The 12,116-nt window shown below is 32.7% G+C and overlaps 1 protein-coding gene across 2 annotated transcripts; it reads left to right on the top strand.

Annotated features, from left to right (window-relative positions):
- On the top strand, positions 1–9,365 carry LOC129938356 (palmitoyltransferase Hip14). Of its 2 annotated transcripts, XM_056045853.1 has the most exons (5): positions 1–1,505; positions 1,567–1,849; positions 1,912–2,302; positions 2,386–2,423; positions 9,300–9,365. In XM_056045853.1, the coding sequence occupies exons 1-4, from the start codon at positions 279–281 to the stop codon at positions 2,420–2,422; spliced, it is 1,938 nt and encodes a 645-aa protein (XP_055901828.1). In that variant the 5' UTR covers positions 1–278; the 3' UTR covers position 2,423; positions 9,300–9,365. The 2 variants fall into 2 exon arrangements, with proteins under 2 accessions (XP_055901828.1, XP_055901829.1); XM_056045854.1 differs by lacking the exon at positions 9,300–9,365 and having other exon boundaries at positions 2,386–3,231.
- The last annotated feature ends 2,751 nt before the right edge of the window (positions 9,366–12,116 follow it).

Below are 12,116 nucleotides of genomic sequence, written 5' to 3'. Positions count from 1 at the left end.
AACCCCTAGCTCTAGCAAATTTTCTGTCATTCGATTTTCCTACTCCATCTAAAAAATATAAAATTTTCACTTTTATTTTGTATGGAAAAAGACTTGATAACAAAAGCTTTTCCACAAAATTTATTTCACTAAGACAAAGTTCCAATAAAACAACAAACGAAAAAAGTTACCCATCCTCGGTCGGAAATTGCTTCGAAAAGTTAAAACTGGCTCAATAGGTCCGCAGATATAAACTTTTTATGTTTGCGTTGTGTTTTTGTGAAAAAATTTATTATTAAATGTATAAGAGCGCATGCAATGCAGCGACGACGGGCTCGTGCGCTGAGCCCGATCATGACCACCAAAGGGAGGCTGCTCTCATATCGCAAGAACCCCCAACAGCACCCATCGAGCCCGATTACAGTGGCTTCGATATAGTGAAGGCAACACAATACGGTGCAATCGCGCGCGTCAAGGAGCTCGTCGAAGCTGGCTGGGATGTCAATCAGCCCGATAGCGAGACTGTCACACTTCTGCATTGGGCATCGATAAACAATCGTCGCGACATAATCAAATACTTCCTGGAAAAGGGTGCTAAGGTCGATGCCATCGGCGGAGAACTGAATGCCACTCCCCTGCATTGGGCCACACGGCAAGGTCATCTGGGGGCAGTTGTCCTTTTGATGGCTGCTGGTGCCGATCCAAAAATTCGAGATGCTGAAGGCTGTTCTTGCATTCACATTGCAGCACAATTTGCTCACACCGCGTTGGTGGCCTACTTCATTGCTAAAGGCGTAGATCCAGACTCGCAGGATCGTGGCGGGATGACGGCCTTAATGTGGGCCGCCTGGAAGGTGTGTGCCTTGGATCCAGTGCGCCTGCTACTGACGCTAGGAGCTAACCCGGCAATAGTCGACTATACGCATGGCAACACGGCCTTGCACTGGTCGATCTTGGCACGCAACAGCACTGCCATCAGCACGCTCATCTTGAAGGGAAAGAGCAGCTTGGATGCACCCAATCTTCGCGGTGACACCCCCCTCTCAATGCTAGACTCCCAGACCGGCGCAATATGGATCAGTTCAAAGGTAATGGAGCGTGTTCGCGAATCGTCACAGGCAGTGTTGCGTCGCAGTTTAATATCCCGCCTAAAAAACGACAAACGCCTCCGATGGTGGACAATGGCAGGTTCACCGTTTCTCGCATTCTACTTGGCCGGAATTGTCTTTGCCGCAAATACTTTGTTTATTATTAAGTTCTTCCTGCTGGGTTGCTTGTACGCGACGTTCCACTCCATTGGTAAGGCTCTGTTCGATGATCATCTGATGGCCCTGTTGCCGCTGAGTGTGTACTTGGCCACGAAGGTTTGGTTCTATGTGACTTGGCTGACGTACATAGTGGATGCGGTCTCTACTACGGCAACGCTAGGCTTTCTCTTCTGCTCGGGATGCCTTTGGGTGTGTTTCCTCAAGTCGTGGAAGGGTGATCCTGGAATTATAAAACCAACACAAGAACAACGATTTAGGGTTGGTTTCAAATCCACTTTTACAAGATTTTTGAATTTTATGTTCGCGTTTCAAATTTTAGACCATTGTTGAGCTTTCTGAACGTGGCGGAATTGGTTTTGAGCCATCCTCGTTTTGTTCGGCATGTTTGGTCAGGAGACCAATCCGCTCCAAGCATTGTAGTGTCTGTGATCGATGCGTTGCTAGGTTCGACCATCACTGCCCCTGGGTGGGCAATTGCATCGGTCTGAACAACCACACCTACTTTATGGGATTCCTATGGTGCTTGTTGATAATGTGCGGTTGGATGCTGTATGGAGGTTCTCATTTCTATGTTAACGAATGTCATGTTTCATTAAATAACGGTAAGTAATTAAATTCTAAGACGAAAGAACTTTGACAATCGAACTATTTATGTAATTTGTAGATTTCCTTGAAAGTCTAAATGACATTGGAAATTGCAATGCATGGGTGGGCTGGGTTATGGCCAATGCCCTGTTGCACATGTCCTGGGTGATTCTCTTGACAGTGTGTCAAACCTATCAGGTAATTTGCCTCGGAATGACAACCAACGAACGAATGAACCGCGGGAGATATCGTCATTTCCAAGCCAAGGGTGGCAAAAGTCCCTTCACGCGTGGGCCATTTTATAATTTCATTGACTTTGTTGGTTGCTCCTGCTTTGGACTCTTCCAGCCGCAAAACATCGATTGGATGCAATTTTTCGAATTCGAAAAAAGCCTCGAACACGAACCATTGCTGTGCGGTGGTGGTGGCGGCGGCAGTGGTGGCGGTGGTGCTACAGACAGTAACTATCAGTATGTGTAAAACATGATTATTTAAAATTACAAAAAACGGTTTAAAAGACATTGACATTTAATATGCTACTTTAATTGTCAAGGACAAAGGAGACGTTGCATCCTCAGTGTAAGAACTAAGGTAACACAAAATTAAGGTATTTTAGACAAAAAAAAATATATTACAAAAACAAAAAAGAATTAACATTTAAAAAATGTTAATAACATCAATTTTCAAATTCAGTTTTGAGTCTTCGCAGATTACAAAAACAAACTTATGTATTGCATTTGTTATAAAACGTAATTCAGGTGTCTATAATCATTCTCAATTTATTTTATTTATAACTTCTGTTGTTTCTATTGCTAGAGTATTTTTGTTTTAATTTGTAGAAATCATCGTAACATAATAATTATTTGTAAAGTATAAAAATACATTATTATTTTGTTTTGTTTATGATTAAGCCCAGCGATTTTAGTTTTTACTTCAATATTCTTCTTTTGTTTTTTTTTTTTTTTTGTAAAGTGTGAATTTGTTGTAGAAATTATTGCAATTTAAATTTACACTTATAAAAGTATTGCAAGTGAATATAAAAACAAAAGTCGACTTCATTTAATTGTAAATATCTTTAAAAAAAAATAAAAAATACAAAACCCCTATTGTACAAAGATTTAAAAAAAAGTTTGATTTAAGAAAATGAAAGTAAATAATCGGCATAAAAAAAAGAAACATTAAAATTGGAAAATGAAAATGTTACGTGGAGTGAAAAGAAAATGCTTTGAAATTATTTGATATACCTATGCTGAAATAAAGAGGATATACTTTTAAGGTCTGAGTTAATTTAAAATTTTGTTTTAAACATAACCGATTCAAAGTTCAGAAATTTTGCATTGCGAAAACATAAAAACTTAGTACATTTGAGGATTTTAACGAATTGCACCTTGGGAAACAAGGGGTTTAGATACAAAAATACCCTTCTTATGATGCGACTGAAACGATAAAATAATGTTGCTAGATAAAATTGTCCTTAACCTAAAGCAAACTCGCTATCAACCAAATGTTGTTTTGAAAGATTTTTAATTGTTTTTTTTTTTTATCAACTATTTTATTCTATTTTCTATTCACCAAGTTATAAGTGTTTAAAATGTCCAATTATTTGTATTTTTACATAATGGTTTTTCGATGCTCGTTTTAAGTTTGCAGCCTTGTCACAGGCCCCGTCGAAGGCGATTCGTACTTAATGTGGCAAAAAAAAACACCACAGCCTAAGTCTTAGATAAAATATTGAGATTAAATTCGAGACTATTGATAACAATTTTCACGAATCACGCAACTTTTTTGCTGACGTTCATAGAACGAATCGTCTTCGTTGGGACCCGTGATAAGGCCGATAATATAAAAATCACATTATTGGAACATAAATACAAAATAAGCAATCAATTGGGTGGTTTTTTTCTTAGGGCAGATAAAATTGGTTCCTTAAAGTTTAATTTAAAGATCTGTAAGTTCCAAAATAAAGATTTTTTAAGCTTTTGTGGTACCCGTGGCATGACGGTTAGTGCGTTGAACTGTCATGCAAGAGGTCTTGGGTTCGATTAATGCCTGTGACACTTAAAGTTTTTTTTTTCACGGGCACTGCCTCTTGAGAGGAATTGACAAATTCTCCAAGAGTAATTCTTGTCATGAAAAGCGCTTTCTCAATCTAGCTGTTTGGATTCGGCATATAAACTGTAAGTCCCCTCCATTCCTGCAATTACTCGCACACAGAAATGGTTGAGAGTTGTAAGTTACTAGGCCCTGGTTCTTTACGGACTGTTGGGCCACCTAATTTTTATTTTTAAGTTTTTCTTGGTTTAAAGATTGCGAACGTAAATAGAAGTTAGCGGTTCACAGACAGATTTACTTGTTAAAAAAAAAGTTTCAAACGCATTTTTCAGCTCAAAAAGTTGTGTTTCGTAAGATATTTGTGTAGGTTTTTTTTCAACTTCGTAAAATTGAGAATTTTGTTCATTTGTTGCTTAAGTCATATATTTAGTCTATTTGGTTATTGTTTTTCCTTGTTTTTTGTTAACCGAAGTGGAGAAATATAGTTCAAATAAAAGTAACATACATTTTACGGTCTGTTCCCTTACTTTGAATGTACATATATATTTTATGTAGTTTAATTCAGATTAAGTTAATTTACAAATCATCAAATTGACAGGATATGGAATTCAAAACCACAGAAACATAGATAAAACATAAAAAGAACTTAAGAGGATCAATTGCAAAATGTATAAATAAAAAACTTTAAATAAGAAGTAACTCATATTTTTTAAAAATACCCGATTTAATATGAAAGACACGATCAAAATCGCATTGAACTTTATTTTAAAGTATTAAAATTAAAATGTAAACATACTTTTTTCATTACCTTATATTATAATTAATTTTAAAAGCTAACAGCTATGTTATTGACTTTCTTTTAAACTAGATTTAGATACTTTTCTTAGACGTGTGGTTTTAAATTTACTAACATTAGGAGGTGTTCTTTTGTTTAGCGGTCACATAATGAATAGATTAACTCCTGAAAAACGTTTGCAGATTGTGCAAATTTATTAACAAAACAATGGTTCGATTCGCAATAAAATCTTTGGTGTTGTCTTGAAGATAGTGCCATGTAACACCACTGGTATATTAGAAGAAAAGAATATTCGGGTGTTATTGCTGACATACGTTTTCAATACCTGCAAAAAATGGTCAAAAATTGGGCCTCTCGGCCCTTAGCCTTATTGCAGAACTACATTTTTGGCCAAAACATTAAATTGTATGCGTTCAATTGCTTTTGAAAACCACAAGTCTAAATAAATATCTATTGTTAATGATTTTAATGGCATCAAACAGTTCATTTCCTCTATCCCATTCGAAAGAACGATCAATTTATAATTCTATATTCTGTAGACATACAGTGGTGGAAAAATAATTGTAAACAAACTTTTTTTTTACTTTTTTATTTACAAAAGTTAATAACCTTAATAAAACTAAATAATTATTAACAAATCAGAAAAACAATGTTCTTTTATATGCACTTTTATGAAAAAGTTATTAAAAATTAAAACTATAACATAAATAGCACTAAATTCAAAAAAAAAACAAAATAAAAGTGTGGAAAAATAATTAGAAACATCAGTTCACTGAAAAAGAAAAATACAAATAAATGGCAAACAAATAAAATTTTCTACTTCAAAATACCTTTGTTCGATTGAAAAAATCAATATTTTGTGGGGTAACCCTTATTACTAATTACAGCTGCACACCGCTTAGGTAAACTAGATACCAAATTTCTTCTATGTTTTTGAACAACTCATTTGAGTTTTTGGAAGTTTTGACTCCCAAACTTCTCTAAACGTCAGCCCACAAATTTTCGATCGTATTGGAATCAGGGCTTTGTGCTAGCCAGCTTAAAACATTGATGCTTTCTTCCATAAACCAACACTTCACTAAACGTGAAGTGTGTTTAGGATCATTATTCTGTTGAAAAATTTATGAAACTGGCAAATGATTATAAGCATATGGCTCCATAACATTTTCCAATAAGTTTTTATACATTCATCCATTCGGCTATTGATGCGCACAATAGGACCAACGGCATGCCTGGAAAAGGCTGCTCAAACCATCACATTTCCACCACCATGTTTGATCGTTTTGATGGTATACTTAGGATCGAGTTCTCTGTTAACTGGGCGTCTTACATATCTTTTACCATCTAATCCAAACATATTAAATTTTGATTCATCGCTCCAGAATATTTTTTTCCTAAACGCTAATGGTTTTTGTCCATGTTCCTTGGCAAATGATAACCGACGTTTTAAATTTTTTTTTAAAATGTGTGGCTTTTTCCGAGCAATGCAACCCCGCAAACCTGCTTCCAGCAATCGGTTCCTTATTGTTCTAGACGTTACTCCTGCACTTAATTAGCATGACACAGCTAAATAAATTTCCTTGCTGTTCGCAAAAGGGTTGGCCTTGCTAAGTCTGTCTTCTTTGGCACTTGTTTTTTCGTTGCACGGTTTTGGTAGTTTTTATGCTGCTTGTCTCCCAATAGACCTTAATTGCTCCATATACCATCTTTTTGAAGCAAAGCAAATCCTTGGCGATAGTATCCATGGTAGCTTTTTCTTTGCAGTACTTGTGAATAATTATCTTCCTTAGCTCTGGTGTGCAGCTCTTGTTTTTACCCATTTTTTTTAACTACATAGTAAAGCTAAGATATTTGAACAAAAACAAAAATGTAGCACCAAAAATTTACCTTTAAATAATATCACTTCTTCAATATTTGCTCACTGTTTCTAATTATTCTTCCAAGCTGGTTTAAATTGCCGATATTAACAAATTAACAGGTTTATGAAACCTGCAAACTAAAAACACGCTCCACAGCGAAAAGAGAACTGTATTTTACCGTTTATCTTTTTTTGTGTGTGGAGCGCATAAACAATGATAAGAAAACTGCATATGTTTACTCTTTTCATTGTTTATAATTATTTTTCCACCACTGTATATGGCAGGAGAATGGAATATAAACAGCAGAGGCAGGGTGTTTAAGGCTTAAGAAAAAAAAATTCTAGAAATTCTTATTAGTTATGAGTTTTTATTTGACTCTATATGAAGTTTTGAGCAAAACTTGAATTTAATACATTCATAGTTTTGAAAAATACTTTTTGGAGATTATTTTTAGTGCTGATTTCGAACTTCTATTTTTAATATATGTATGCTCAAATTTCAAAAATAGCAAACACTATTTCAACACTATTTTTAAATTTTGTAATTTATTTGAAAAAAAAACTTGATATAATAGAATTGTTTAGAAAATTACTTTCAATCCGTTTTGGCTTTTACGATTGAAAACCGTTTAAGCAGAAACTACTCACCGTTTCTTTACAATTAAGGTGATACACGTGAAATTTAATAACTAATAAAATTGTTTGAAACACTATAAATATTTGAACTAAATATCGAAGAAAGTGATAATATTATTTTATCCTTTCTTAATTAAGATAGCCTCAAAAAAGTTTTCTGGGCGGAATTGGCTACGGTGATAGTTGACTATCATTTTTTTGATAGTCAAATTGACTATCATTTTTATTCCGTCTGTGTTAGATGATTCAACTCAATTCAATTCGATTGAACAATTTCAGATTCAAATTGTGTCAAAATTCGTTGTTGCCTTGATGAAATTTGAAATTGATTCTTATAAAATTCTAAATAAAAGTTTCAAATTGGCTTATTTTGAATAAAATTCTTACTTTTCCTGCTTTTTTCGAATGTCGTAAGCGTTGTCCGTCACAAGAATGTGTTTTTTAAAGGAACAAAGTGAACTAAGAAAATTTTCCATCCCAGTGATATTGGACGATAGCTATCAATAAAAATGTTGTCCTTATTTGGTTTGGGGATAGGGAGCAATATGGCTGTTTTTCAGTTTTGAGGTATCAAGAATGTTATTATAGAGTTTGATTACTCTTAGCTTCACATTTAAAGGCAAATTTTTGATCATTTGGTAGGAAATTCTATCCTTACCTAAGATTTGCTAAGACAAGATTCGAATTCTACATTTTATATATTTGCATTTGTCAATAATATGACAGTTTCAGATTGACTAGCTTTGTAGTGTAGTTTTGCATTCACAAAGCTAGTTGAATTTTGACTACGTAGCCACTAACTTTGTGAATGCGACCATTTATTAACCTTAGCCGATTTCACACCTGTGTTGTAAAAAGTAATGTCTCGAAAATTTAAAGTGATAGAATAATTTGGAAGTCAGATTTTAAGTAAGGCTATCAAATCAATTGGAAAAGTGCAATTTGTTTGCCAGGAACAAAACCAGGTGTTTAATAAACATATAAACAATTTTAAGAACAATTTGTATAAGTTTTTGGACAATTCTGATTCTTACGTGAACCAGTGTTCATAAATCGAACTTTTGAAAACACTCCAGACCCATTAAAATCTAGTTTCAAAGAAAGAAAGTCATTAAAATGGCTACAAGTATGCTTTGTGCTTACTATAATTATTTATATCAACGTCTTCGTTGAGGAGGTTTAATACTATTTGACTCTGGTCATTTGATTAAATGTAATATATTCTACTTAAAAAAATATTGACCCGAAAAAGTCACAGGTTCAATATACCATTAATTCCAGCATCCAGCTTGAGATTGGATGGTTTTCTGTATACAGGTGTAACAAACCCAAACTAAAGCATTGCAAAATATCAGAATTTACTAAGTTGCTAAGAATCGGTTTTTATGTAAGAAATTAAAGTTATCTTTACTTCTTCTTCTTCTTTAAGTTTTTAAAGGTGATTTGGTTATCTAAATAAAAATGTTCATACTCTAAAAAAAAGAAAATACTTTCATTGCAATATTCACAAAACTAAAATATGTTCAAACAAAAATCATCCTTTTTATATCATGTAAAACAATTTTGGCCATAAATATTCCATTTTTCATTAGAAATACATATTTTAAAAGATATTTTGAAGCTTCTTTATACAGAAAAACAAAAAATGCTAATAATTGCTTTTGAATTAATGGCACTTTCTACGTCACAAAATAAAAATGAGTAAAAATGTAAATTAGTTTAAACCAACAACTCGCTTTTGAAACCTCACACCACACAAATTAGCTTTAAATATCTCATTGCCACGCCCACTGTTAATATTATTATTATTTTTGATAAAATTAAAAACGAAAACAAAAACTTCCACAACATAACGTTTCGTAAACAAATCAAAACAAAAAAGATGCTTATATGTGATTTATTATTTCAGCCTAAATGTTACAAAACAAAAAATCAAACAAAACACAAAAAGTTATTACCAAATAAACAAACATAAGTGTTGTACTTATATAATTAATTATATTATATTATGTATATCGTTAAACAAAATTTAAATTTTTGATACATTTTTTATCTTTCGCTTACTTCGTCGTCCTCGTCGTCGTCATGTCTCAACGAAACGGACTAAAACTCTTCTTGATGTCAGACTACAAAATTTATTAAAAAAGAAAAACACAAAAACTCTATAACTACAACTTAAGAAAAAAAACAATATTTATAAAAACAAATTAAATATGAACGTCTAAAAATAATAACAATAATAAATTATAAAAAACATATAGAAATATATTATATGAAACAACCACAACAAAATAAGAAGGTATGTCAGTGAAGATGATACATTTATTTAGAAAAATATTACTACATACTTCAAAAATTCAGCAAACATTATAAATTATATAAATATTTATAATGAAAGGTTAAATATCTTAACTCACATATAGTTCATATTTAAATTTAGTTTAATATATTAATTGATAAGCAAAACAACCAATTTATTGTAAATTAAAAAAAATATTATTTTAAATTATTGTGCGACTCATTTTATTCAAAAAAAAACTAAAAACAATTTTTGTATGGTTTATATTATTATCTTTTTAAATTATTTTTACTACGCACATTTTTCACTTATAAACATAAATAAACAAAAAACAAAAACAAATATTATTTCATTCCTTAACTCTTCAATTTTAATACAACAAAACAAATATTAATAATTATTTTTAAGTGTGTTATATACCAAAAGTAAAATTCTAAAAATTTAAAAAATAAAAATAAAAACAAAAACTGTTGACATTATGATGATAACAAAAAATAAAATTACGATTAAAAGTTTAAAAATGAAAATGAATACATCTCTAACAATAAAACTCTTTAAATCTTTGTAAATGAACGAAATTAGAGTCAAAAGCAAAGAATTCAATAAGATAAAAGCGAAATCAAACAAAATAAAATTAAAAAATATTAATAATAATTCATTGCACTAGTCTAGTCACCTTAAAATTACATTAAACAAAAAAAATTGATTTTCGTAAATTTTCTGTTGGTTCTGTTTTTGTTTAAAAAATAAATTAATGTTCTTCTTTATTTTTGTTTGTGTTTGTTTTTAAATGAATATGTCGTCCGATTTTTTTAAAATGTTTATAATCAATATAAGTTAAGTTACAAAATGTTTTATTTTTTTGTTTTTTAAAATATATTATTTTGCTAGGTAATAAGAAATTTAATATAAATTATACAAATCGATAGATAATAAAATCTAATAATTACTGTAAAATCAAATGAGTTTTGTTAATGAAAGAACTGTTACGCCCAATTTCTTCACAAAGTTCTAAATTCTCTTTAGAACTCGATCTAGTGAATCTCAGTTTAACGATAGTTTTTAAAATATTTCGAACTCGGGCATTTCTTCCCTTCTCTAGAACTCGATCTAAAATCATCATCGAGTTCTAAGCGCTTAGAAATTGTAATTTTTTGAACCTAGTTTTCAAATGTTTTTGAATTACCCGGCAGAATATTTCTGTTGCGCCTATTTTCTTTTCTGGTATGTATGCCTATTTTTATGCATATTATAGTGAATTTGTTGTGCATTTATCAATAATATTCTTAGATAATATGAACAAGGACAATACGAAAGGAAGAGAACGAGAAAGCAGTAATGATGGTGATTTGCCTGCCAGCAAAAAACACAGAGGCGACAACTGGACTCAAGAGGACACGAACTTGCTGTGTAATTTGTTGGTATAATTTGGTCAAAAAGGAATTCTGAACAAAGAGACTAATGGCGCAACTAACGACATCAAAAAAAGAGAGTGGAGCATAATTCGCTCACATTTCAATAATTTCATTTCCTGATCATTTTTAACGTAGCATTTTCGTTCAGATAAAGCTCCAAGGAGAAGTTCCTCCACTAATTGGAAGACATAAGAAAATTTTAACGGCATTGCGTCAGTTTACCACTTGTGCAAAACAAAGTGCGCTGCAAACTGGTGGGGGACCGGCCAATTCACTACCCGTGCTGAAAATTAAAATGACCGGCGAAGTACTTCAATTGAAAAATTATTACGGTCATTTGCTCACAGGGTTGGAATCTTTTGATTCTGATGCAATGCCATCAGATTTCATCTAAATGCCTCCAATTGTTGCTGAAAGCAGTAAAATTTTACTTCCGCAACCAGGAAAAGGTAGTGAAGAAACAAGTACAGACGATTGCCAAAAACTGCGTGAAAAAACGCCGCCATCTCAAACCGTCAACTCTTCACAGATAGCTGATATGTGTGCAGCTTTGTCCACCGAAGCCGTGGGTACCACAACGGTACCGCAGCCGTGTGACAACACCAATGTAGGACAAGACAAGGACAAAGGACAAGAAAAATATCAATTTTTCCTAACCAACGGTCAAAGTCGTCCGATACGAAATCAAAAAAGTAGCTTACATTCAGTTACTGTGGCGGAAATGCGTCAGCAAATGATTACAAAGGAAGAAAGTCGCCTTGCAGAGTTCCATGAAATGAGGATGAATTCATTTCGCTTGGAGCATGCTGAGCGAATTTCAGAAATTCAGCAAAGAAAAAAATTGCAAGAAGCCTTAGCAGTAAAACAAATGGAATTATAGCAATCTGCAACTGATGCATTGCAGGAATTATAAAACTCTCGCAATTTTGCAGAAAAAAAATCCATCGTATTGGGAGTTGGTGAAATCATAACATTTTGTAAGGCAGCCACCAATGCAAGTGATGATACAAGGAACAGCGGTGATGAACTTTCGGTGCTGCTCGACTTATCACCTTAAAGTGACTCAGTCGTCAGCGAAGCATTGAGGAACGTGTATCATATTGGCGAGATTGGAGGTGAAACCGCCTGCAAAAAAAGTGATTTCTACGTTTTGTTTATTTTTTTTCTCACTGTATACCTACATATGTATATGTATTTATCATTCATGAAATAATCTATAATGTATAAA

The sequence above is a fragment of the Eupeodes corollae genome, chromosome 1 (assembly GCF_945859685.1).
Source record: "Eupeodes corollae chromosome 1, idEupCoro1.1, whole genome shotgun sequence".
In the NCBI taxonomy this organism is placed as follows: domain Eukaryota; kingdom Metazoa; phylum Arthropoda; class Insecta; order Diptera; family Syrphidae; genus Eupeodes; species Eupeodes corollae.
This window is presented reverse-complemented; position numbering and strand designations above follow the sequence as displayed.